We start from the raw sequence: 26,776 nt of genomic DNA, 5'->3' as shown, positions 1-26,776 counted from the left end.
TTTTAGCTTTTGATAAAATGTTCTAGTAAACAAAAAGTTCCGTTTGGCAGTACGAGCGTTTAGCTTTTTGTTTTAACAAAACGTTCCGATTCTAAAAGTTACTTCATGTAGCGTTTAACAAAACGCTCCTGAGCTTTTGAAATCAATTTCCATAATTACCCTAAAAAATATATTTACATATTTATTTATTTTTAATCAATTGTCCTTTTATGTAATTTTATATATTTCAAAAGTTTCCAGCTACTTTTGCCAAACATTCATATAACAAATAAAAGCTACAACTTTCCGCTACCAGCTACCAGCTACAAGCTACCAGCTAACCGCTACCCGCTTCTAGCTAACAGCTACTTTTGCCAAACACGCCAATTAGCTTTTTAGATTTTCAAAAAGCTAATAAGCTAAAAAAGTGTTTGTGTAATTGAAAAACACTTTTTAAAACAACTTTTTGGATATGAAAAAGTAAAGCTTTCAAAAAGCTGGAAAATCCTAGCTTTTTAGCTTTTTAACCATTTACTCTTAAAAAGTTGTTTTTCTTATCCAAATACTTTTTAAAACCAGCTTTTCTTAAAAGCTATAAGCTAATAAGCACTTTTCTTAAAAAAATCACTTTTATGCTAAAAAAGCTAACCCAAACATACCCTTAGTTTTGTTGTGTTTGCGTTAATCTTTTTGAAAATCAAACTCATTTTACATCCAAATCGTCCAAATGATCATCCTACTTAAACCACCCATGATATATTGAGAGTTAAATGAGGTGATATGTCTAATTGGTATTTAATAGATTATTATTGTGAAATTACATACTCACATTCAATAGATATGAAGTTCAATGCTCACTGAACTCTTCAATGGAGAAAAAACGTTTTAATTATTAAATACTAGTTGTAAGACTCATGTATTACATGAGTTAATTTTTTTTTTAAAAAAAAAAAGTTAAATACAAAGGTCAAAATATGTGAGAATTTTGAATTTATAAGAAAAAAAGAAAAATAATGATTTATTATAAGGGAAATGTTTTTTATCTTTTAAATTTAAACAAATAATTTAATTAAAGAAAAGAAATAATTAGTTTTAATTTTGGGAATTTTGAAATTAAAAGGTAAGTTTATTAGTGAAATTAATATTCATTTATTACTATATTTATTACAATTATTACATTAAATTACTATGTGGAATTTAATAAAATAGAAAAACTTATAAAATAACATGGAGGAAAAAATTAATTCAAAATAACCATAAAATGACATTTGGCAAATTGAATGAGAATATGACAAGTGACCAAAAAAAAACATTTATTTATTAGAGAGAATGTGTTTCATTGAATTTTATAGAGTTCAATGCATTATAGAGCAAATATGATAAAATTGAATGGATACTAGAATGGTGATGTGAAAATTCATTCAACTCTAACGAGTTTAATACACTGTGAACGCCCTTAGAGCATGAAACACTTTTCTTTCTTAAATTCATCCTTTTTTCATATTGTGGATAAGTGTAAATTTGTTATCGTTCCATCACACTACATAACTTTGACAAATTAAATTTCATTAGGCAAACCTTTCCACAAGTAATTGTTTTTTGTGATTATTGTGAAATCTAAAGGAATCAGAATGGTTAGCACTTTTCTCTTCATAAAATTGCATTCCAACGACTTGTTTAAAGATTGAAGATTGATAGTGGTTATGGTTCTAAACATGAACTTTTGGTTTACAATCAATGACTCAACATTTGATTTTCTTCCCAGTTCACTTATGGTGCCATGGATAAGATGGAATTGTTACCCAAATTACACATAATGAGATCTAAAAATTAACAATCTTAAGATAAATTGCATATAATTTTAGAAAACTTGTTGCGCATACAACCTATTATGCTAGGCACTTTCGCACCACACACCATGAAGTGTGCCTCCTTTGGTCTGTGAAATGGATAATGCACAAGCAACAAAAGTGTGTTATTCACCATTTTCTGCAACCATTTTCTCCATTCCGTTTTTTTTCAAATTCACCTGTTTCAATAAGATTTTCATTTCACGTTTCATATAAATTAATAGTGCCCAATAAATTTTTATTTTGTCTGGATACAGTATAAAGACAAAGTAAAAAAATTTGGAGCCTTAGAGAGGGTATTTTACAAAATAACCACTTTTTTGTTTCTTTTCCACAAATAACCACCAATTTCACAAGTGGCCCATGGAGAAACCACTATTTGGTGCAAAATTTGGTTTTGATATGATTCACACCAAAAAAAAATAAGGTTAATCTCATAAAAGACCTTATATATTATGTTTTTTTTTTCGGATTAAAACCCGACTTTAATTTTTTCCTGAAAAAGACCTTGCATTTTTTTATTTTATTTTTTCGATTCAACCCCTTTAGCATTTTTTTTCGAAAAAAAACTTGTAAATGTGAGGGTGTTGTTGTATAAAATATAAAAGTTAAGGGTTTTCCGTAAAAAATTAAAATAAGGGTTCTTTCGGACAAAAAAATAAAAAAAAATTGATGTTAAATCCAGAAAAAACTTGTAAATGCAATGTGTTTTGCAAGAAAAAAAATAAAGTTGAAGTTAAATCTAGAAAAAATACAATATATAAAGTCCATTATGAAATTTACACCAAAAATATATAAAGAAACTAAAAATATATGTCACAAAATTTTCTTCTTATACTGCTAAATTGTTCTTCATAAATTTGTTCATATCATTGCGATGACAAAAAAATTGAAGTCTTTTGTTGTAAAGATTTTCAAAAACAAGAAAACATATCTTTGTGGTGCAAAAATTGAAGGTTAGGTTGATAGTAATTTTCAAAAATATAAATTGGCATAAAAATAAGTAAAAGAAATAAAAACAATGAATAGAGGTCAATTGCCAAATTGGTGGATATTTGTGGCAAAGACAAAAAAAAAGGCTATTTTGTAAAATAGGTTCTAAAGTGTATTAAGTCATACCTTCATTAAGACATTCTGAATGAACTCCTTCACATCCCACATAAGTTGTTCAGATTCAGGCAGCTCCGGAAACACATAAAAAGCATGGAACATATTTGTGTACTCAACCAAGTACACTTCTACCCCTGACTTCTTCAGCCACTCGCAATACCTTTTCTGCCAATCATATAGAAAATCAAAGCCAGCAACCACCACCATTGTCGCCGGAAAATCTAGTTTTGATATGTCCACCGCCATTGGGCCGCTAACATTGATGACCGGATGGTCACGATTGTAACTTTCACCTGGCGGCATGATCACATTCCAGTACCAGTCTGTTTGCTTTAATGATGCGAGGGGAGCTTTTCCGTCGAATTTTTTTTCAGAATTCGTTCGCTCTTCTCCTCCAAAAAAAGGTTGAATTGCTAACACGCCATTTACCTTTGAATGTTTAATTTTAGAACTTATAATCGCTAAGAAAAACTACTTTTATATTCATATCGACTATAAGTGATGAGGAAACTAAAATGTTAATGGAGTGATATCATGAAGAAGCATTTCAGCGAACATCTTCTGTGCGTTCAAAACATTTCCTTTTTCAAGCTTCACAATGTCACAAAAAAATAAAATAAAAATAAAAGGATTTAATAATCAATGGAGAGGAAAACCAAAAAAACCATTGACAAAGTCACCTAAGACTTCCACCATCAAAGTTCCCGGTTCTCCCAGCAGTGACTTGTTCATGTATTTTTTTTTTTTCTAACGAACATTGTATAGTATTTTATTATGTTTAATTTTATATTTTTGTAAAAATAAAATATATCTTAATTATAAATAGTCCACCAATATACTTATATTCTTTTATAATTAAAAATAAAAAAGTTATAACATTTGATTTATACTGAAATAAGATAACCATGTTATATACATTATCAATTTCATAATAAAAATTGATTAAAATATGAACATTTTTAATAAAATACTTGGTTGGATTGGTTACTAATAAAGTAACCAAAATTGTAAATGGTTGGGCTGTAATGTGGAAAAAAGATAATATTTTTTTAATAAAATGTTGGTTTGGTTTAGGTCACTAAGACCATCTTCATTCATAATTCAACACAAACTAATCTCTTATTAAAGACCAATCCAACACAAACTAATCTTGATTCACTAAGAATATCTTCATCTACAATCCAACGCAAACTAATTTATCTATTCAACTTTCAAACTTGAACGTGTTTCACAAAATCAATCGTTACCTGGAAGTTGTAGCTATTTTTGTGTAAAAATGTTCGGAAAAAGTAGTCGTGTTATGAATCATATGGATGATAAGTATTTTTAATTTCTGGAAAGCATCTTATTTTAGGAAATTATCTTGTTTCAGTTTTTAAATTTGATAATTAGGATCATTTAGTATTTGAGTCGATTTGGGTGACCTTTGTTTCCTTATTAGACTCTTTTGTTTATCCTTATTTAAAGGGTAGTTGTTTATGAAATAAAATTATGCTTGAAGTCAATTGCTTTTAACCTCTTAGAATAGTTTAACCTAGTCTCCTCTCAATAGGAGATTAGGTGTTAGTAATACTGACGGCTATAGGAAGTACAAGTACACGTCCTGTCACGAGATCTAGATCCCGGGGCGTAACAAATTTGGTATCAGAGCCACTCATGATGTCTACTGAACAGGAATAATTGATGAAGAAGCTAGAAGCATTCATGATCCAGCAAACTCAGAGTACCCTTGAACTGAAAGGGGGTAGTCGAAGCCTTGAAGGCCAAGCATGCGGCGCTGGAAGAGAGTTCATCACAATCCCAAAACAAGGCCAACAAACAAGGGTATGAAGTAAGCGAGGAAGAAGAATAGATGAACCGGCAATTTGAAGATAGCAGCGAGCTAGGCCGAGGAAGGGGCAAGGGCATCATCACCGGCAGCACACCAGGAGGCAAGATGACGAGTTCCTTCACAGTGTTAGGTCGAGGTAGGGGGTCGTTTAGATCAAACCCCTTAGGAACAGGACGGGGAGTAGGGAAGGGGTTTGAGTCTTGGCGCAATGCAGAACCACAATCATTCAAACATCGCTGGGATTTCCACAAGTCCGAAGGATCGGGACACAATCGGCATATTGAACAAGAACAGATGCATAAAAGTTGGGATGAATTTGATGAAGGAGGTCACCGTGGTGATCGTGTGTCTGGCAATCGGGTTCTTAGATTCGCTAAGATGGAGTTTCCGGTGTATGAAAGCAAGGGTGACCCACTCTAATGGTTACAGAAGTGTGAGGACTTCTTCGAACAATAACAAACACCGCCGGAGGCGTGGGTCCGCCAAGCAACTTTCGCCCTACAGGACCGGGCAAGCGGGTGGTACCGAAACCTAAGAAGGATGAAAAATTGTTTGAATTGGGTCGAGTTTTCGGAAGAATTCAAAATCCGTTTCGACCCGCCTATGAGCTTGAATCCCTTAGGGGAATTAACCCAGCTTCGACAAGTTGGGACAGTAGAAGACTACTGTGAAAGTTTCGAATTTTTGTTAGGTAGGAAGACGGGAGTCACACCGGAGCAAAGCATTTGGCACTTTTGTGCGGGGCTAATAAATGTGATAATATATGAGGTTGAATTTGCGAGACCCATAACTCTATACTATGCCATGAATCTAGCCAGACAAATTAATCTAAGAGTGGCAGAAGCAGGACAACCAATAGGTGTCGGGCCTATAGGAAATCAAAACTCGACTGCAAGCCAAAAACGAGAGTCAACAGGAAAAGGAGGAGCCGGAAACTACAAAACTAAAACATTAAATCCGGCCTGGAAAAAACTAATGTCTGTAGAAATGGCAGAGAGGCGGGCAAAAGGCTTGTGCTTCAACTGTGATGAAATATTCTCGGTTGGGCATAAATGTGTCAAACTCTTTTGCATCATGATGGACAATGAGGAAGATGACGCTAATGGGTGACTATTGAGCTTGAGGACAAGCTCAATGTGGAGGAGGGGAGTAATGTTATGAATCATACAGATAATAAGTATTTTTAATTTCTGGAAAGTATCTTATTTTAGGAAATTATCTTGTTTTAGTTTTTAAATTTGGTAATTATGATCATTTAGCATTTGAGTCGATTTGGGTGATCTTTGTTTCCTTATTAGAGTCTTTTGTTTATCCCTATTTAAAAGGTAGTTTATGAAATAAAATTATGCTTGAAGTCAGTTGCTTTTAATCTCTTAGAATAATTTAACCTAGTCTCCTCTCAATAGGAGATTAGGTGTTAGTAATACTCACGGTCGTAGGAAGTAGAAGTACATGTCCTGTCACATGTCCTGTCACGAGATCTGGATCCTTGGACGTAACGAGTCGTTAACTTTTAAATGTGTAAAATTACACAAAAAAAACCCTCACAAAAACCACTTGAAATTGCTTTTGGATTATAATTTTTTTTGTTTAAAATAAAAATGAAAAGCTCCTACTGCTAAACGAAGTCGAACAACCCCATAATCCAACCATTTCAAAAAAAATAACTTTATTAACAACCCAAACCTAATCCAATATTATATTAAAAATATATTAATATGGTCTCATTTTAGAAACGAGAAATAAAAAACATATTTTGGTATATTTTATTTTATAAAGTAAACATATAATTATTAGCAAAACAAAGTTTCTTTAAAAAAAAAATTGAGAGGCCCGTATATGAATGAGAGAGACAATGTTACATGAACAAAAAGACTGTCTCTGTCTCGAAAAAAGATTGTTCGGAGACCGATCCTAAAAATGATCGTTCCGAGACCAAGACTTGTCCCAAAAAATCCGTACCGTTCCGAGACTGGTCCTAAAGAAGTCTGGATCATTTTGAGACCGGTCCAAGACCAACCCGTGACCTATCTCAAAAAAGACCGGAAGCCAAAGTTTATCCACATCATTTTCATGTTAGTTACATATTTTTTAATCACATATTACTTAACTTCTTCCTTTTTTCTTTTATTAAACTTTAAGTTAATAATTTTCTGTAAATTTTAGTGTTAATTACATATTTGTTAACAAAAAAAAAACCCGAAAAGAAAAATCAAAAATACCGAAATCGAACCAAAACAGACGCACACAAAGACCGTAAGACAAGTCCCAAAAAGACCGGACTAAAAAAGACGAGACTGCCCAGAACCGCCAATGTGGGTCTCTAGGCTGCGCCACCAAGGTCCCTGCAAAAACTTTCCTTTTTCCCTTTTCTTTATAATTATATTTCTTTTGTCTTTTATGGAAGACAAAATTGCAAAAATGGTCCCTGTGGCATGCATTTTTTTTGGGGTTTTAGTCCGAATCCCGACTTTGTTCGATTCGTGGTCCTTTTGGCCATGTTTGTATGTAAATTTGGTCTCTCGTAAAATTGGAATGACTATAATGCCCTTCTAATATATTTTTTATGTTTTTTCTATTTAATTTAAATAAAAAAGAAAATAAATAATTAATCTGGGCCCACTTATCTCTCTCTCTCTCTTTCTCTTTCTCTCTCTCTCTCTCTCTCTCTCTCTCTCTCTCTCTCTCTCTCTCTCTCATAAAATCAGGAACAGACCATTTATTGTTGCATCTTCAAAATCATATTCGTCCTCATACCAATGTCCAAACAAACCTTCATCCCCACTACTCGTCTCCCCTTCTTCGCTCACTTGTTCATCTTCTCCGGGGAACACACCCAAATCGCCGATGATACTACACCCAAATCTCGATTTCCGGTGGTACTACAAACATAATGAAAGCTTCATCCAGAAAAGGTTGATGTTGATTATGAGATAGTACTGTGATCTTAGGAAGATTGGTGTTATGGTAATAAACAAGAAGCCCTTTTATGGATCTCAAGAACCCTAACTCTGATCTGAACCCTAGATGATGGTTTTGATCGGTGAGATTTGTTCTAGATTAGTGGAATGTGATGGATGGTGTAAGTTAAGCCGGGAAGAGGGTTCAGGTCTTGTATGGTGTTGTGAGTTCAAAGTACTCTTCCAGAAATTCCCTAAATCCAAATCATGATGATCTTGTTTAGTTGGTGGTGGATCAAAAATCAAAAAGGGGAGGCGCCTTCGTTTTCATCAGACTGAGAAAAGAACGGACAAAGCAGCAAGAGAGGTTGTCTGGTGGTGGATCAAAAATCGCGAGGAGGGAGAACGGGGTCCGTCTAGATTGGCGACCCTTTGTGGGTTTACTTTTCATCAACGGCGGCAACTATGGTGGTCACGGTCATCTGCGGTGGCGAGGGAGATAGATTGTTCTTTCTTTTCTGATCTAACAATTATACGAGGAAAGAGGTGTTCGAGGTTGTGTTTTCTCGACAATCATGGTGCGCTAGGTGGCTCCAGGCAACAGAGGAAGAAGGGGGGAACGAGGGCTCTTGTCCCTTTCGATCTCGCCGAAATTTGCAACCACTCTGGTGGTTTCTTTCGCAGTCAACGAGAGAGAGAGAGAGAGAGAGAGAGAGAGAGAGAGAGAGAGAGAGAGAGAGAGAGAGAGAGAGAGAGAGAGAGAGAGAGAGATCCTTTATTATTTTTTAATTGTTAAAATATATAAATAAATATTAAATTTAAAAATAAAATGAAAGAAAAATGAAAAATAAATACCCCAAGGGTATTATGGTCATTTCAATTTTTGGAGGGACTATTTTCACATACAAACCACTCCAAAAGGACTATGAATCCAAAAAACTCGGGGTTTGGACTAAAACCCGAAAAATTTGCATACCACAGAGACCATTTTTGCAATTTTGTCATTATGGAATAGGATTAGTTCATCTCACCAACTTAGATGGCTTACCTAGAATAGTCTAGAAGAGTCTAATGGACATCGTTCCATTATCCTACTACATAGAGATGCATAAAAAACTAGTTTGAATTAAAACCAGTTTCAGATAGATCTATTCCGATTTGAAATATTGGATTAGAAAATGTTTTCAAACCTATAAATAACTGATATCCATGTACTAAAAGGATGTTTTCATCCATTAAAATGAGCTTTTGGAGGTTTCCCATGAATAGTTTCACCGTTACGTTTTCCAAAAATTAAAAATAGAAAAATACCGTTTTGAACTCATAAGTTATTTTGAATGCTCGAAAGACACATTACATCATGGCAAACCCATGTGTTTTGGTTATTGGTTTGTTGAATACAAACACCCAAACAAAAAACTGAAAAGTGGCAAAAAGATAGATTTTTGCAAACCAATTTTGAACCAATCCTAATTGGTTGACATATACTCGGATATTTGTGTTTGGCCGGTTTGGATCAAATCCAATTTAGACTCCATCCGGTTTTGACTTTGTTGACCAAAACCAATCTAGTTTAGAAAAAAATCAAGTTTTTACATCTCTACCTTTACACATCAAACTTTCAGATTGACAAGTTAACAAGTTGTTTCGGACTTATTTGACTAAATCCTGACCAAAAGATACTTTTTTAAGCGCAGTCCTGGTTAATCTCTACTATCAACCCATTTGGTATACATAGCCGACCCAAGATCCGAACTTGGGTTTTAGGCATTGATAAATATGGTGGTCCACTAGAGATCATTTAATATTTGTTTTGTGTTGTTACTGTCGTTTAGGTTTTCTAAGTGAGTTACTCCTTCTATCTCAAAATTATTGTCCACAGACAAAAAAACACACAGATTAAAAAAACATTAATTACCACTAACTATATACAATAAAATGACAGTTTTGTTCTTACTTTTCATTTAATGTTTCATTAAATGCTTAGTTGGTTAAGTAATAATGAGAGAGTATTTTGGTAAAATTATTATTTATTTTTAGAAGTGGATTATTATTTTGGGACGACAAAATTGCAAAAATGGTCTTTATGGTATGCAAATTTTTGGGGTTTTAGTCCAAACCCCGAGTTTTTTGGATTTATGTCCTTTTGAAGTGGTTTGTATGTGAAAATAGTCTCTCCAAAAATTAAAATGACTATAATACCCTTGGCGTATTTATTTTTCATTTTTTAAAATTTAATATTATTTATTTATTTTAACAATTAAAAAAAATAATAGAGGACCTCTCTCTCTCTCTCTCGCTCTCTCTCTCTCCAAGCCAAACACCCCTTCGAATTTGTGCAGTGACGAGAGGAAGGGTCGGCTGTGAACTCGTCGAGTGCCACCACCATATTAACCCACCTCCACTACCATCAACATTGCAGCCTTTCCCTTCTTTCTCGTCATGAACCGCCAGATGCCAAAATAATCGGGCAGCCACCCACCGTTGGCAAAACCCACTTCACCACCCACCACCGTTGTGACTGTTGAAACGCCCTTACTTTTACCATCTAACATCACCCTGTCTTTTTTCCCTCTCTTCATCCCCGTTGAGCAGAAGCAAGAACGATGCAAGAAAGACAACAGGAGCAACCTCCGACCACCACTACAATCGGCATCTGCTGCTGCCACCGTGATTCCAGCCGCCACCACCACCTTCTAGTGCTGCAATCGATTTACAATGCAAAATTACATTTTCTGGAAGGATCATGGAAGGATTAGTAGACAGGACCGGCCCTAAGGGTGTGCATGGTGTGCATCCGCACAGGACCTCGGAAAAAATAGGGCCCGAATTTAACAAAATTAATATTATATACTTATCATATATGTATATATATTTGTTTCATCAATAACAAAACATAAACGTCACTTAGCTCAGCCGGCAAAATCTCACTCCCTACGCGTGCCATTTCTTGTTTGATGTGGGTTCGATCCTCTCCCTATTCAATTTTTTCGTTTTATCAAATAAATAGAAGTTACATATCAACCCCTCAAATTTAGTACTTAATTCCATTTAATAAATCAATTTCCATAAGTTACAAATGTGGCCTTCCTAACTTTTATAATTTCATATTTTGAGTTATTAAACAATTTTGTTTTTCGTTTTCACTCGGACAATTCATCATAACCTATTTTGTTTATATATATATATATATATATATATATATATATATATATATATATATATATATATATATATATATATATATATACTAGCCGTTTACCCGCGCAAAGCGGCGAGCGACAAATAATTTGTTTCGACAATTAATTTCTTTTCGATGGAGAATGATTATTTTCAATTTAATCATTAGTTTGTTTTAGGAAATATGTCATATTAAAAATAAAGAAAATTCATGAAATGACCAAATTATAGGGTGTTGAGTATTTATTTGGATGAAAAAAGATTTGGTCAAAACCTTGGAAGAGAAGATTTATAGGAGTTTGTTTAAATTTTAATATTATTTTATTAGTGATTAGTTGTACAATTAGCTTAATGATTTGGACGTCTTAAAAAAATATTATTATTTTATTCAATCTATTTTTAGAAATAGTGGGATTTGTTTTATAAGATAGTAAAGATATATATATATATATATATATATATATATATATATATATATATATATATATATATATATATATAATTCTTTTTATATAAACTAATTTTTAGGGGGCCTTTTTTTCGTGTTTGCACCGGGCCTAAGATAACTCAGGACTAGCCCTGTTGGTAGAGGACTAGGAAGCACAAGAATGTGAGGAGTGGGATCAGGTGAAGGGAATGATAATGGATTAGCAGAGCAACTGCGATTCCTTATGCATGTATCCAAGTCTCTTACAAATTTCCCTTATTTTAATTCAAATTCCTTAATTTCGTATTCCTATCTCTATACATGTTCATCTATTTGCTGAATTGGATGTCTCTGGACAGATGATTGGAATTGTATGCTTCCAATGATGATAACTCCTAAGGGAAGACGGAGTCGTTGTGGGTTCGGGTGCCAGTACCGGCGGTACCGCCGGGAAACAATTCCCTCCATTTGGGTTGAGCGGGTTTCATGGTTTAATTGTGTTAAAGCGGGTTGGTGAACCCGCTAAAATATGAGGACTATTAATTTGTTTTCTTGTGAATGAATGTAAAATACTTTCGCAGAACCAAAAGAGATTCCCTGCACCATTACTTCAATTCAATGAAGCGTCACTATCACTTTGACTATATACACTTTCCATTTGACCATAGTCACAAATTCTTTTTATTTATTTACTTATTTATTTTGTTTTAGAAGTTTATAAATACATAATACATATTTCATTTACTGGTAGTGTTTTTACTCTAGAAAATTTTATATTTCATTCGATTCCTTTAGTTACATTCAATGGATTCCCTAGGCAAATCTAAACAAACCGGTTCTAGCCAAAAACGTAAATCCACACAATGCGGTTCAAGTCAAGATATTCCGTTTTTTTCTCAAGATTTTCAAAATCCAAACTATCAGCAATACCAAAACTACCAACAACAATATTTTCTGGTGCAACAATCTTACAACACATTTAGGCTTCCAGAGGAAAATCAGAGTTATAATCCATGGAATCAGTTTTCTCAAAGGATTTCAGAAACCTAATTCCAATCTTCTCAACCCGAGAATTTCCAGTTTCATGATGCTCAGAATGAAGAATCTGGCAGTTCTAGTGACGACCTGACTCCCGAAATAAACGAAGAAGAAACCAGTGTGTAACGACCCGTTTCCGGTATGTTAATTAATTTGATTTGGGCTAAGTTTTCAAGAGGGACTCGGCGAGTTCTATCCTGACTCGCCGAGTCGGGTCGCGCATCTTGTGCACGCGGGAGCCGGCGACTCGGCGAGTCCATATCCTGGACTCGGCGAGTCCGTCCGTCTGGGTGAAACCCTAACTCCCCGGGTTTGCTCACTATTTAAACCCCATTATAGCCTCCATCTCGTCACTTTCCCCCTGAGAGCACTGTGAGAAACCCTAAACCTTCCTCTTGTGAGCTTATAAGTGATCTTGTTCCATTTTGTGAAGGGGTGAAGAAGGAGAAGAAGAAGGAAGCAAGGAAACGAGTTCTAGTGCCAAGATCCAAGATCAAGTGTGAACTTATTGAGGTATTTTCGGAGTTCTCTTCTGGTTTCATGCTTAAACTTCCATTAGAGCTCTTTTAAGGGCTATTTGATGCTTGTTCCAAGCTTTATGCTTGCTTGATTGTGTTATTGAGCCGAAATACCTTTGGATCTGAGTGTTGGGGTGTTGAAGAGTCCAGATCCACTGTCTTTTTGGAGTTACATTGCTTATTAGCCATGGATCTACCCTTATTGTGCATATTTTAGTCTTATTTCCCTCATTCATGTGGTTGTGCACGTAAAGTTGGAAACTTTACGTGGTAAAACAGCTTAATGGACCTAGATCTATCATTTGCATGTGTTGGATTCAAGAGAAATCGAGTAAAAATATGTTGCATGGCGGCGACTCGGCGAGTCGGAGGAACGACTCGACGAGTCAGGTCGCGAGTCCCGAGTTCTTCAGTTTCTTCAGTGTCGAGTGTACGAGGTGAGTTAGGGAGTGGACCCAGCGAGTTAAGAGTAGACTCAGTAATGGAGGGACTCGGCGAGTTTGTTCATACAACTCGGCGAGTCCAAGGCAATCTCCTTGAGGATTAAGAACAACTCGTCGAGTCTGTTCATCTGACTCGGCGAGTCGGATGAAGATCATCTGAGTTCTTGGATCCAGAGGGTACTCGTCGAGTCGATGCCACACTCGACGAGTAACAGCAGGTAAGAGTTGAACGGAGAGTCTAGGACTCGGCGAGTCGTGTATCCCGAATCGGCGAGTCAGCCCTGAGTAAGTCAACTTTGACCAAGGGTAAAAGAGTCATTTTACCCTGAGTGTAGTGCTAGTGATTGATTGAGTGTGTTTATGGATTTGTAGCCGAGGAGATTCAGGAGCAGCAGCCGTTAGCCTTCCGAGCCGCACTCTCATCCGCTAGCTTACGAGGTGAGTTTCCTTCCCGTAGGGGCGGGTCTAAGGCCACAATGCCGGCCCGTCCAGTTAATAGTAGTTTCCGGACTTCGGTCCGATGTAGTAGTTAGTATGTTTGATGCCTTCGTGGTTCAGACATGTTTTATGTGCTATGTGTATGTGTTTATGTTCCGGGCCACGGCCCGATGCAGTATGCAGTATAAATTGTATGATATGCTATGCTATGTGCAGTCAGTCCCGGACCTCGGTCCGATGCAGGGGACACGGTCCCAGTTAGTTCCGGACTTCGGTCCGATGCAGTCAGTTCCGGACTTCGGTCCGATGCAGTCAGTTCCGGACTTCGGTCCGATGCAGGGGACAAGGTCCCAGTCAGTTCCGGACTTCGGTCCGATGCAGTTTTCCGGGTCCCGACCCGATGCAGTGGGCAAGGCCCAATATGTGTTTATATGTTGTTGTATGGTATGTGGTAAGTTGGGGGAGCTCACTAAGCTTCGTGCTTACAGTTTCAGTTTTGGTTTCAGGTACTTCCGCAAGCAAAGGGAAGAGCTCTGGATGACGGCATCGCACACACCACCGTTTCAGCTTTAGTTTGGATTTGATTTAGTTGTTGTTTTGATATAGCATGTTACATTTTCCGCACAGTACTTTATTATCTTTTGGGACATATCACGCATGGTTTATCTATATGATACTCTGATTATAGTTTTGACGGTATTAAAAACGAAATTTTTGGGTCGTATTTTTGGGTCGTTTCAAGTTGGTATCAGAGCCCTGGTTTGAGGGATTCGGATACACTCTCGGGTGTATCTGAACTCAAACTAAAGGGAAATAAAAGATTTTTAATAAAATGTTTTTACAAAAGAATTTTGAAAACACTTAGAAGGAAAAGAATTGTTTTAAGAAAAAGGTGTGTGCATGCGGTCAACCGAGCTCAAGTAAGTACTCCCAAATTACCCATACAAGTTATTTGTTCAATTTCAGTTTAGTAGAACAGCATGCTAGAATAGGACTAAGGGTGTAGGAGAACGCCTTATGTGCCTGCTTATGTGTTACAGCTCTATGAATATTACATGCTAGAATTGAGTAGACAGCAGTAGGATAGCCTGTTTAGGTTACGCCTGATCGTATGAGCTTAGCATCCTATGCTAGTGCAGTTTCTTGTTATAAGAATAGCTTGCGTGAGTCTGTTTCCCTTGTCCGAATGCTGCTTGCTTTGTGCTTAGTGGGATTCCGAGTAATGGGAGTTAGCCACTAGGTGGACACGTCACACCACATGTAATCAGGTTTGAATAATCCCAGAGTGCTGGAACTGGCCCTACTGCGCAGCTCTTGTTTGAGTCCAACCGTTGTAGGGACGGATCTGTTACTTGAAGGATTATCCGATCCTCATCACATGTGATGGTGTTCAGGTGATGGCTAACTGGCAGTGCAAGGAGACCTACAGCAGCTGAGGACCAGTCGTATTGAGCTCGAGTTTTCTCTAGGGCAAGCCTAGGGTGAGAGTAGCAGGGAATAGCAGCGGTAGAAGTGACTTGGGGAAGTCGAGGCAGTTCTTGAGGAAAGTATGGATAGATGTGGAAGGTAGTAGGGGCCCATACTACTGGAAGCAGAGGATCCGTATTCGAATCAAGGAAGGCCAAGATTAGACCAGGAAGCTAGTAGTCGTATCATGATCCCTTGAAATATTTCAATGTTCTGATGTTGTTATGATATGTTTCAGAATGGTAGTTTTGCGTCCGAGGCCAGCAGCCGGCAGTTCAGATGCCGGAGGAGGATCAGGATCGGGATCCGACCCGGAGGTCGGACAGATCGATGAGCAGACCAGAGAGTTCCTTTCTTCTGAGATTACTCGTATCATACTTGAGCAGACTCCTGTGATCTTCGGTTCGATCAAGGAGGGCATTTTGGAGATGATGGATGAGAGACTGAGTACCTTCCGTACTGAGATGGCGGCCGTGATGGGGTCGCGCACACTCACTTTCAGGGAGTTCAGGGCATGCGGGGCTCCTGACTATCACGGGGCACGGGACCCCATAGCGAGTACCAGGTGGTTGGCGGATGTGGCCAACGCATTCCGCACTAGCAGATGTCCCGAGGGGGACAAGGTCAGATTGGCGTCCTGTCTCCTGAAGGACAGGGCACGTGACTGGTGGGAGGAGGTAGGACATACCATCGGGGATGATGCGGCATTGGATGCCATGACCTGGGCTGATTTCTCTACCAGGTTCAGAGCGGAGTTCGCACCGGTCATTGAGGTGCAACAGTTAGCCAGGGAGTTCCAGGATCTTACCCAGACTACCGAGACAGTGGCGGAGATCACCGCCAAGTTCAGGGAGCGGGCCCTTCTTGTTCCTTAGTATGCAGCAGACGAGGAGATGAAGAAGGCCCGTTATCACGAGATGTTGCGGAGCGACATTCGTATGTTTGTGAGCCGGTCCAGTTGCAAAACACTGGACGACATGATTGCTAGAGCCAGAGAGAGGGAGATTGATCTCGAGATGGAGAGGAAGAGGAAACCGGAGGCGGTTTCGGGTGCAGGCAGTGTGGGCAAAAAGCCCAAGGTTTCAGATCACAGGTCCAGGGGTCAGCAGAGCCACGGTCGATGTGGCAAGTGTGGGAGGTTGCACGAGGGGGCGTGCAAGGCAGGGAGTTCCGGCTGCTACAAGTGCGGACGGACCGGGCATATGAGTAGGGATTGTACGGCCCCTGCCACTACGGTTACAGCATCGGATCTGATTTGCTTTCAGTGCAATCAGAGGGGACACAAAAGGTCCCAGTGTCCCAGTTTAGCTGCAGCAGGGAAGGTGCATGCACCCGCCCCTGCTACTTTGAGGATCACAGATGGCCGTCAGGGCCGAGCTGATGCGCCGGTGGCGAAGAGCAGGGCATTTCAGATGACAGCAGAGGAGGCGCGAGCGACTCCTGATGTGGTGACGGGTATGTATATTTCTTTCATCTCTTAATTATTAATATATCGTTTGAATATTATTTGATGGTACGCTTTATTTAGGGTCGTTCTCGGTGAACGGCATCCCTGCTTTGGTATTGTTTGACTCGGGGGCCACCCGATCATTTGTATCGCTTGCGCTTAGCAAGAGATTTAGCAGAGCTCCGGGGGAACTGGATTGTCCGTTAGAGGTTGAGATAGCAGATGATAGGACCGTGAGGGTCGACAAAGTATATAGAGGGTGTTCCCTTCAGATATTTGAGGAGCAGTTTTCAGTGGATTTGGTTCCGATTCCCCTGCGCGGGAATAAAGTTATTGTGGGAATGGATTGGCTAAGCCCCAATGGGGCGGTGATTGATTGTGAGCTTCAGCTAGTGAGGGTTCGCACTCCCAGTGGGGGAGAGATAGTGGTTCAGGGCGAGAGGCCCCAGCGAGGATTGACCTTCTGCTCTGCCGCTAGGGTGAGGCGCTACGTTCAGCAGGGTTGCGCCGGTTATGTAGCCTACGTCTTGGATGCCCGGGATAAGGGCAAGACGACGATCGATGATGTTCCTATTGTTCGAGATTACCCGGATGTGTTTCCCGAGGATTTGCCGGGGATACCTCCTGAGAGGCAGGTTGAGTTCAGGATCGATCTGGTTCCTGGTGCGGCTCCGATAGCCAAAGCACCATATCGACTTGCTCCCCCTGAGATGCAGGAGTTGTCTACACAGCTTCAGGAGCTGTTAGACAAGGGTTTCATTCGACCGAGCAGTTCGCCTTGGGGAGCGCCGATCTTATTTGTGAGGAAGAAAGACGGGTCGCATCGGATGTGTATTGATTACCTCCAAGATCGACCTACGCTCCGGTTACCACCAGATGAGGGTCAGGGATGAGGATGTACAGAAGACTGCTTTCAGGACCCGGTATGGTCATTATGAGTTTGTGGTGATGCCATTTGGGCTCACCAATGCCCCAGCCGCGTTCATGGATCTCATGAACCGCGTGTGTAGACCGATGCTGGATCGGTCAGTGATAGTGTTCATCGATGACATCTTGGTGTATTCCAAGACGCAGGGACAGCACGAGGAGCACCTGCGGGAGGTATTGGAGACTTTGAGGAGGGAGAGACTGTTCGCTAAGTTCTCCAAGTGCGAGTTCTGGTTACGCGAGGTGCAGTTTCTTGGGCATCTCGTTAACCAGAAGGGTATTTTGGTTGACCCGGCCAAGATTGAGGCCGTGATGCAATGGGAGGTCCCGAGGTCTCCATCTGAGATTCGGAGCTTCCTAGGATTGGCAGGGTATTATCGGAGGTTTATTCAGGATTTCTCCAAGATAGCAGTGCCGCTCACCCGACTAACCAAGAAGTCGGTAGTTTTTCGTTGGGGGCCTGAGCAGCAGGCGGCGTTCGAGACTCTCAGGCAGAGATTGTGCGAGGCTCCGATCCTTACCTTGCCAGATGGTGTTGAGGATTTCGTGGTCTATTGTGATGCTTCGATCACAGGTATGGGAGCAGTGTTGATGCAGCGAGGCCATGTGGTGGCTTATGCTTCGAGACAGTTGAAGCCTCACGAGGCTAATTATCCTACCCACGACTTGGAGTTGGGGGCAGTTGTATTTGCCCTCAAGATTTGGAGGCATTACCTGTATGGGGTCCGCTGTACTATCTACACGGACCACAAGAGTTTACGATACCTTATGGATCAGCCGAGTTTGAATATGAGACAAAGGAGATGGTTGGACGTGCTGAAGGACTATGACTGTGAGATCCTGTATCATCCAGGGAAGGCCAACGTGGTGGCCGATGCCCTGAGCCGCAAGGTGTCGGCGGCCCCTATCAGGGATTTGTGTATGAGGATGACGGTAATCACTCCTTTGTTGGAGCGGATCAAGGAGGCTCAGATGGAGGGTCTCAAGGAGGAGAGGCAGAAGTGCGAGAGGATAGTGGGTCGAGTAGCTTCGTTCGACTACGACAGTCGGGGTTTGATGACGCTTCATGGTAGGGTGTGGGTACCGTACTGGGGTGGGGTACGGCAGGTATTGATGGACGAGGCTCATAAGTCTCGATTTTCTATCCATCCAGGGGCGACGAAGATGTATCGAGATCTTCGACCTGATTATTGGTGGCCCTACATGAAGCGGGACGTCGCTTGGTACGTTGAGAGGTGCCTGACCTGCCGAAAGGTCAAGGCGGAGCACCAGAGGCCTCACGGCAAGATGCAGCCGTTGGATATTCCCGTGTGGAAATGGGAGGACATCACCATGGATTTTATCACCAAACTTCCCAGGACCGCACGTGGAGTAGATTCGTTATGGGTAGTGGTGGATCGGTTGACGAAGAGTGCCCATTTTATTCCGATCCAGGAGAGTATATCGGCGGAAAGGTTAGCCGATATCTATGTGCGAGAGATTGTGGCACGTCATGGAGTGCCGGTATCGGTAGTGTCGGACCGAGATGTTCGCTTCACGTCCAGATTCTGGAAGCGGTTTCACGACGAGATGGGTACTCGTCTCCATTTCAGCACCGCTTTTCATCCTCAGACTGACGGGCAGAGCGAGAGGACGATTCAGACTCTCGAGGACATGCTTAGGGCATGCGTTCTGGATTTTGGGGGCTGTTGGGATACGTATCTTCCCTTAGCGGAATTCTCGTATAACAACAGCTATCATGCGAGCATTGATCGACCTCCTTTTGAGATGTTATATGGCAGGAAGTGCAGGACCCCGATTTGTTGGGGCGAGGTCGGTCAGCGGGTTATGGGGAGCACTGAAGTGGTGCTCAAGACGACGGAACTGATCCAGCAGGTCCGTAGTAGACTGCAGACTGCGCAGAGTCGGCAGAAGAGCTACGCCGACAAGAGGCGTTCAGACTTGGAGTTCCAGGTAGGAGACATGGTTCTTCTGAAAGTCTCACCTTGGAAAGGTGTCATCAGGTTCCGGAAGAGGGGCAAATTGGGCCCCAGATTTATTGGTCCTTTCAGGGTTTTGGCCCGGGTGGGTCGGGTTGCTTACCGGTTAGATCTTCCTGAGGAGCTCAGTTTGATACACAACACCTTCCACGTGTCGCAGTTGAGGAAGTGTCTAGTGGACGAGACAGCGGTCGTTCCCTTGGAGGATATCCAGGTCGATAGCGGCTTGAATTATATCGAGAAGCCGATAGCAATTTTGGAACGGAAGACCAAGACCTTGAGGAACAAGGTAATTCAGCTGGTAAAGGTGCAGTGGCAGCATCGGAAGGGGTCTGAGTGGACATGGGAGGCTGAAGAAGAAATGAGAACGCACTACCCGGAGTTATTCGCAGATCCAGCCGTAGCAGACTTCGAGGACGAAGTCTGAAACAAGTGGGGGAGAATTGTAACGACCCGTTTCCGGTATGTTAATTAATTTGATTTGGGCTAAGTTTTCAAGAGGGACTCGGCGAGTTCTAGCCTGACTCGCCGAGTCGGGTCGCGCATCTTGTGCACGCGGGAGCCGGCGACTCGGCGAGTCCATATCCTGGACTCGGCGAGTCCGTCCGTCTGGGTGAAACCCTAACTCCCCGGGTTTGCTCACTATTTAAACCCCATTATAGCCTCCATCTCGTCACTTTCCCCCTGAGAGCACTGTGAGAAACCCTAAACCTTCCTCTTGTGAGCTTATAAGTGATCTTGTTCCATTTTGTGAAGGGGTGAAGAAGGAGAAGAAGAAGGAAGCAAGGAAACGAGTTCTAGTGCCAAGATCCAAGATCAAGTGTGAACTTATTGAGGTATTTTCGGAGTTCTCTTCTGGTTTCATGCTTAAACTTCCATTAGAGCTCTTTTAAGGGCTATTTGATGCTTGTTCCAAGCTTTATGCTTGCTTGATTGTGTTATTGAGCCGAAATACCTTTGGATCTGAGTGTTGGGGTGTTGAAGAGTCCAGATCCACTGTCTTTTTGGAGTTACATTGCTTATTAGCCATGGATCTACCCTTATTGTGCATATTTTAGTCTTATTTCCCTCATTCATGTGGTTGTGCACGTAAAGTTGGAAACTTTACGTGGTAAAACAGCTTAATGGACCTAGATCTATCATTTGCATGTGTTGGATTCAAGAGAAATCGAGTAAAAATATGTTGCATGGCGGCGACTCGGCGAGTCGGAGGAACGACTCGACGAGTCAGGTCGCGAGTCCCGAGTTCTTCAGTTTCTTCAGTGTCGAGTGTACGAGGTGAGTTAGGGAGTGGACCCAGCGAGTTAAGAGTAGACTCAGTAATGGAGGGACTCGGCGAGTTTGTTCATACAACTCGGCGAGTCCAAGGCAATCTCCTTGAGGATTAAGAACAACTCGTCGAGTCTGTTCATCTGACTCGGCGAGTCGGATGAAGATCATCTGAGTTCTTGGATCCAGAGGGTACTCGTCGAGTCGATGCCACACTCGACGAGTAATAGCAGGTAAGAGTTGAACGGAGAGTCTAGGACTCGGCGAGTCGGGTATCCCGACTCGGCGAGTCAGCCCTGAGTAAGTCAACTTTGACCAAGGGTAAAAGAGTCATTTTACCCTGAGTGTAGTGCTAGTGATTGATTGAGTGTGTTTATGGATTTGTAGCCGAGGAGATTTAGGAGCAGCAGCCGTTAGCCTTCCGAGCCGCACTCTCATCCGCTAGCTTACGAGGTGAGTTTCCTTCCCGTAGGGGCGGGTCTAAGGCCACAATGCCGGCCCGTCCAGTTAATAGTAGTTTCCGGACTTCGGTCCGATGTAGTAGTTAGTATGTTTGATGCCTTCGTGGTTCAGACATGTTTTATGTGCTATGTGTATGTGTTTATGTTCCGGGCCACGGCCCGATGCAGTATGCAGTATAAATTGTATGATATGCTATGCTATGTGCAGTCAGTCCCGGACCTCGGTCCGATGCAGGGGACACGGTCCCAGTTAGTTCCGGACTTCGGTCCGATGCAGTCAGTTCCGGACTTCGGTCCGATGCAGTCAGTTCCGGACTTCGGTCCGATGCAGGGGACAAGGTCCCAGTCAGTTCCGGACTTCGGTCCGATGCAGTTTTCCGGGTCCCGACCCGATGCAGTGGGCAAGGCCCAATATGTGTTTATATGTTGTTGTATGGTATGTGGTAAGTTGGGGGAGCTCACTAAGCTTCGTGCTTACAGTTTCAGTTTTGGTTTCAGGTACTTCCGCAAGCAAAGGGAAGAGCTCTGGATGACGGCATCGCACACACCACCGTTTCAGCTTTAGTTTGGATTTGATTTAGTTGTTGTTTTGATATAGCATGTTACATTTTCCGCACAGTACTTTATTATCTTTTGGGACATATCACGCATGGTTTATCTATATGATACTCTGATTATAGTTTTGATGGTATTAAAAACGAAATTTTTGGGTCGTATTTTTGGGTCGTTTCACAGTGAGGAGTTGCAACCCGTTGCTGAGAGAAAACACAACTATACACACCGCCAGAAGCGAAAGAAATGGGTGGAATGCAAAGAGTTGGCTTTGGCTAGGGCATATGTCGATGTTTTTAAAGATAAACAATGCGGAAATCAAAAAAGGTTCGATGCATTTTGGGAGAGGGTTCTAGTGCATTTTACTGTTTAAATGGGAGGTTTGGATCGGTCATGACACCAAGTAAACTCAAAATGGAAAGACCTCCAAAAGAAATGTAATGCTTTCAACGACATCTATAACCGTAAGATGAACAGTGTGGCTAGCGGGAGATCTAAGGCTGATGTTTTACAATCTTCACTAAGTAAGTGTCGGAGGACTATTAACCAAAAATGTTTTTCTCATCAACAAGCTTGGGAGTGGTTGAAAGACAACACGAAATGGGCATTTGTTGCAAAAGTGAGTGAAGATTCCCCACCCCCTTCTTCAAAACGAACCAAAACATCTTCATCCAACGCCTACACATCATCATCTGATCCACAATATCCTCCTGGATTCTCTCCCCAACAACAACAGTCGTTTAGCATTGAAGACTCACCGCCCCAGAGAAAAAGAAAAGGAAAGAAAGTGACATCGACATCATTAACAAAAAATGAAATGTTTGATCTAGTCAAACAAATTGCCGGCATCAAGACTGCAACCGAAACAGAGGCGGAACAGAGACAACGATATCGGGAACAAAAATTACGCATTCTCGAAGCTAATGAAGAACGAAAAGCTTAATTATTGGATCGGGAGATAGAGAACCAAGATATGGAGTATTTTCTCCAGCCGCATGATCATTTGACTGGAGGTATTTTGCGCACGGTGCTTGAAAGGAAACGAAAAATTGCAACTAAGTATGGTTGGGAGTTGGAGAACCCGTGAAGTTCAAAATGTCGACATCATATGACTGGAGAATCTTTCTCTTTATTATTATGTTTTTTATTTTTATTTTTTTTATTAAGATTCTCTATATGTATCCTTGTTTCATTATCTATATATAGTTATGTTTGTTTCATTTTCTCCCTATCCTTTGTCTTTTGTTAAAATGAATCCAAACATTCAGAAAATAGTAATGGAAGTTAACGATGATAGTTCATCATATGAGGATGAACTTATCAACAATAATTTGTTACCTGTATTGTCTCGTACTGCACAACTGCTTCTTCAGAATAATGCTAGTTCAAGCAACATTCAAAGGAGAAACACAATCCACAGAGATCGTTTAGAGGCTGAACAACTGCTGATCCGACATTATTTTGCAGATGATTCAACCTATGGTTACACGCAATTCTGTAGAAGATTTCGTATGAGCAAAGGTTTGTTTATACGACTTGTTGGTGACCTGGAGACAAATTATCCTTATTTTCAAACAACATGGGATGCAATAAATCAAAGAAGTTTCAGTGCGCTACAAAAATGCACATCAGCAATACGTCAATTAGCGAAGGGTTATAACCCAGACTCGTTAGATGAGTATCTGAATATGTCAGAAAGAACTTCTCGTGAAGCTCTTGAAAACTTTTGCTACGGTGTTGTCCAAATGTATAAGGCTAAATATTTACGCCGTCCAACATTCACTGACATTCAACTTTTGTATGAAGCACATGAAGCTAGACATGGATTCCCAAGAATGTTTGGTAGCATTGATTGCACACATTGGAATTGGAGGAACTGTGCAACGGAATTGAGAAGCCAATACATGAGGGGTGACCATCAGTATCCATCAATGATACTAGAAGCGGTGACGTCACATGATTTATGGTTTTGGCATGCATTATATGGTGTAGTCGGGTCTTACAATGATTTAAACGTCCTCTACCAATCACCATTGTTTGATGAGAAATATCATGGAACAAGACCCGATTGTTCATTTTATCTGAATGGTGAACACTACAAGTATGGTTACTATCTTGCGGATGGAATATATCCATCATGGGCTGTATTTGTGAAGGCATATCCATATCCAGTTACCGAAAAAAGATACAGTTCAAGGCGGCACAAGAATCAGCAAGAAATGATGTAGAACGTGCTTTTGGGGTCCTTAAAGGACGTTGGGACATATTAAAGTTGCCTGCACAAGCTATGACGGTGAAGAAAACAAAAAATATAATGTACGCTTGTATTATACTACACAATATGATATTGAAAGATGAGGGTGCTGCGATATCTCATGTGTATCAGCCCGATCCCCCCACCGACGAAGTTGATGACCAAGAAATAATACACGAATTACGCAATGCTGAAACCCACCACCAACTTCGATCTGATCTTACTGATCATATTGAGCATGTCTACATTCGAACTCTAGATAATAACTAGATAATTTCAATTGTCATTTTAGGATTTAAATTATGTTGTCTTTTTTTAAGTGTATTTTTTTTTAATTATCGTGTTTTTTTATTTGTAGTGTGGTTTTTTAATTAAATGTTATTTTAAATATTATTTCAAAAAAATTTTAATTAGCAAAAAAAATCAAAAAAACGTTATGTTTTATTTTAATTTGTATTTTCTAATTTAATTAAATGAAAAAGAATATTAAATGTTATTTTAATATTTTAGATTTTTTTTAAAATTAGCAAAAAAATGAAAAAATAAAAAAGAATGATATGAAAAGTGGGTTGAGTGAGTTGAGAAATATAGAGTTTCCGTATAGTGTGGGTTGAGAAAGATAGAAGAAAGAGAAAGTAAAAAAACTGATGTAGCAGTGGGTTCAGTGGGTTGGGAGGGAAGGACTCCCTTCTCCTTAATAAATAAATCAGAAAATAAAGGAGGAGAACAATGCACTCCTGATGCTCGATGAAACACTTGAAAGAAATGTACCTTCAATAAACTAAAAGTGTCTAATTTCACACATAATGCATCCAAACTTGAAAGAAAACATTAGACCCAGTAGCTCACGAGTTGGATAACACCACCCATTTGAAGTTATTATGCAATAGAGAGGAGAAATCAAGATACCCACTCTTAATATAAACACAAACATATGCAATAAAGAGTAAATGAAAAAGGCTCATAAAGATGGGGGTAAAAGTGTTGGTGTATGTTTTTCGGAAGAGAGAGAGGTTCTTTATTATCTTTTTTTTTTATTGTTAAAATAAATAAATAAATATTAAATTAAAAAATAATAATAAATAAATACCTCAAGAATATAATATTTCAATTTTCGGATAAACTATTTTCACATACAAACTATTTATTCTAAAAGGACCGTAAATTCAGAAAACTCGGTTTTGACTGAAACCCCAAAAATTTTATAGGACATTTTTTCAATTTTGTATGGACAAACAAAAAAAGAAAAGATAATTTTAGAAAGAGGGAGTATATCACTGTATGATAGTTGCATTAAATTGACACCAAAATTCATAGATGGCAAACGATTTTGGAAAAGATAATGTTAAGTTGCATAGTGTGTAATTATTGTGGCTGAAAAAAATTGTGATCGGGATAAACAGATAAGTATCCGATTTCCCAATGCAAAATATATTAATCAAGTTTAATAGTTTGAAGTACGTATAACTAATCGGAGAAACTTAAATAAATGGAAATCTAGTTACGCAAAGGATTGATGTACCTTAAGTCGTTGGAAGTTGAATTCGCATGCTCTTTGAGCAACGTGATGAACTAGGTTTCCGCCAGCGCTATCTCCAGCGACAAAGCACCGTGAAATGTTCGTTTTCTCTGGTAACGACTTCGAACAATTCTCCTCATCATCCAAAAACTTCAGCACATCAAAGCAATCATCATGCTGATCGGGGTACCGGTGCTCCGGTGCAAGACGATAGCCGACAGAAACAATGATTGCAGGCAGTTTTCTGGACAACCGGCGGCAAAAAACGTCGTAAATGTCCTGGTCGGGGGCGAGGAAGACGAATCCACCGCCGTGAAAGAAGATGATTACCGGGAGATCTTCTATGGACTGCTGTGTGGGGACAAATACTCGGAACCAGAGCTTGCGAGTGGAATCTACGACGATGTCGTACGTCTTGACGCCGTTGATGGGTTTGGACGACGCCGGGGTCCGGAAGTCTATGAATTTGAGGATACGGCGGTTCACGGTGCCATCTCTCCGGCTAACTGCTGCAAGTGCTCTAGAGACTACCGAAAACAGAATCCGACGTCTCCAGGACAAGGTGAATGATGCCGAAGTTTTGGCGGCAGCTTCCATCGAAAGATGAGACGGAAATACGAATAGCTGATTTTTATGATCGACATAGTTCTTTTTAAATTTTGGACAAAATTACATAAATGGTCCCTATGGTATCTTGAAATAAACACATATAGTACAGCTTCAAGAAAATGGATAAAGTCGGTCCATACGATTTTTCGATATTACATAAAAGGTCCCTCTATCAGACGGCGTCATTAAATTGTCGTTAAAGCCCCTCATGTGCATAGCATGTGAGGGTAAAATTGAACGTTAATAAGCATGGTTCCATTTCACTAATTTAAACCATATGCCATATCGTTATCTCTTTTTTAGAGCTCTTTCTTCTCCAACTCTCACTTTCTTCTCCAAAGGTTAGAACAACCGTGCCTTTAAAGAACACAAAGAGGACAATGCTGATAGTTTGCTTCTTCGGTCGAGGAGCAATATTTCTGACATCGTGGACCGACAACAATGCAGGCCGAAGGTTCTGGACCTGCTCGAAATCTGGATCGAAGTGCCCATTTGGATATGTTAACCCATTGATGTGCCCTAGATCCATGGAAATCATTCATGTGGTATTGAGGAGAAGAAACATGCTTGAAGAAGGT

At 40.2% G+C, this 26,776-nt stretch overlaps 1 protein-coding gene across 1 annotated transcript; it reads right to left on the bottom strand.

Annotated features, from left to right (window-relative positions):
- Positions 1-1,652: 1,652 nt before the first annotated feature.
- LOC145071301 (putative carboxylesterase 18) lies at positions 1,653-26,568 on the bottom strand. Its single transcript, XM_079018201.1, has 3 exons — positions 25,593-26,568; positions 2,949-3,368; positions 1,653-2,008 (listed from the first exon to the last, which is right to left on the bottom strand). Exons 1-3 carry the CDS (start codon positions 26,184-26,186, stop codon positions 1,955-1,957), a joined length of 1,068 nt encoding a protein of 355 aa, XP_078874327.1. The 5' UTR covers positions 26,187-26,568; the 3' UTR covers positions 1,653-1,954.
- Positions 26,569-26,776: the final 208 nt, after the last annotated feature.

The sequence above is a fragment of the Lactuca serriola genome, chromosome 8 (assembly GCF_051521515.1).
Source record: "Lactuca serriola cultivar US96UC23 chromosome 8, Lser_US96UC23_V15, whole genome shotgun sequence".
NCBI classification, from domain to species: domain Eukaryota; kingdom Viridiplantae; phylum Streptophyta; class Magnoliopsida; order Asterales; family Asteraceae; genus Lactuca; species Lactuca serriola.
The sequence above is the reverse complement of the archived record's forward strand: the minus strand, read 5'-3'. Positions and strand labels throughout refer to the sequence as shown.

Coding starts and splice junctions, on each gene's coding strand:
- LOC145071301 (XM_079018201.1), bottom strand. CDS start 26,186: ATGGAAGCTGCCGCCAAAACTTCGGCATCATTCACCTTGTCCTGGAGA. Junction 3,369..25,592: donor TCAACTTCCAACGACTTAAG/GTACATCAATCC, acceptor AAACATTCAAAG/GTAAATGGCGTGTTAGCAAT. Junction 2,009..2,948: donor TTCAGAATGTCTTAATGAAG/GTATGACTTAAT, acceptor TTATTGAAACAG/GTGAATTTGAAAAAAAACGG.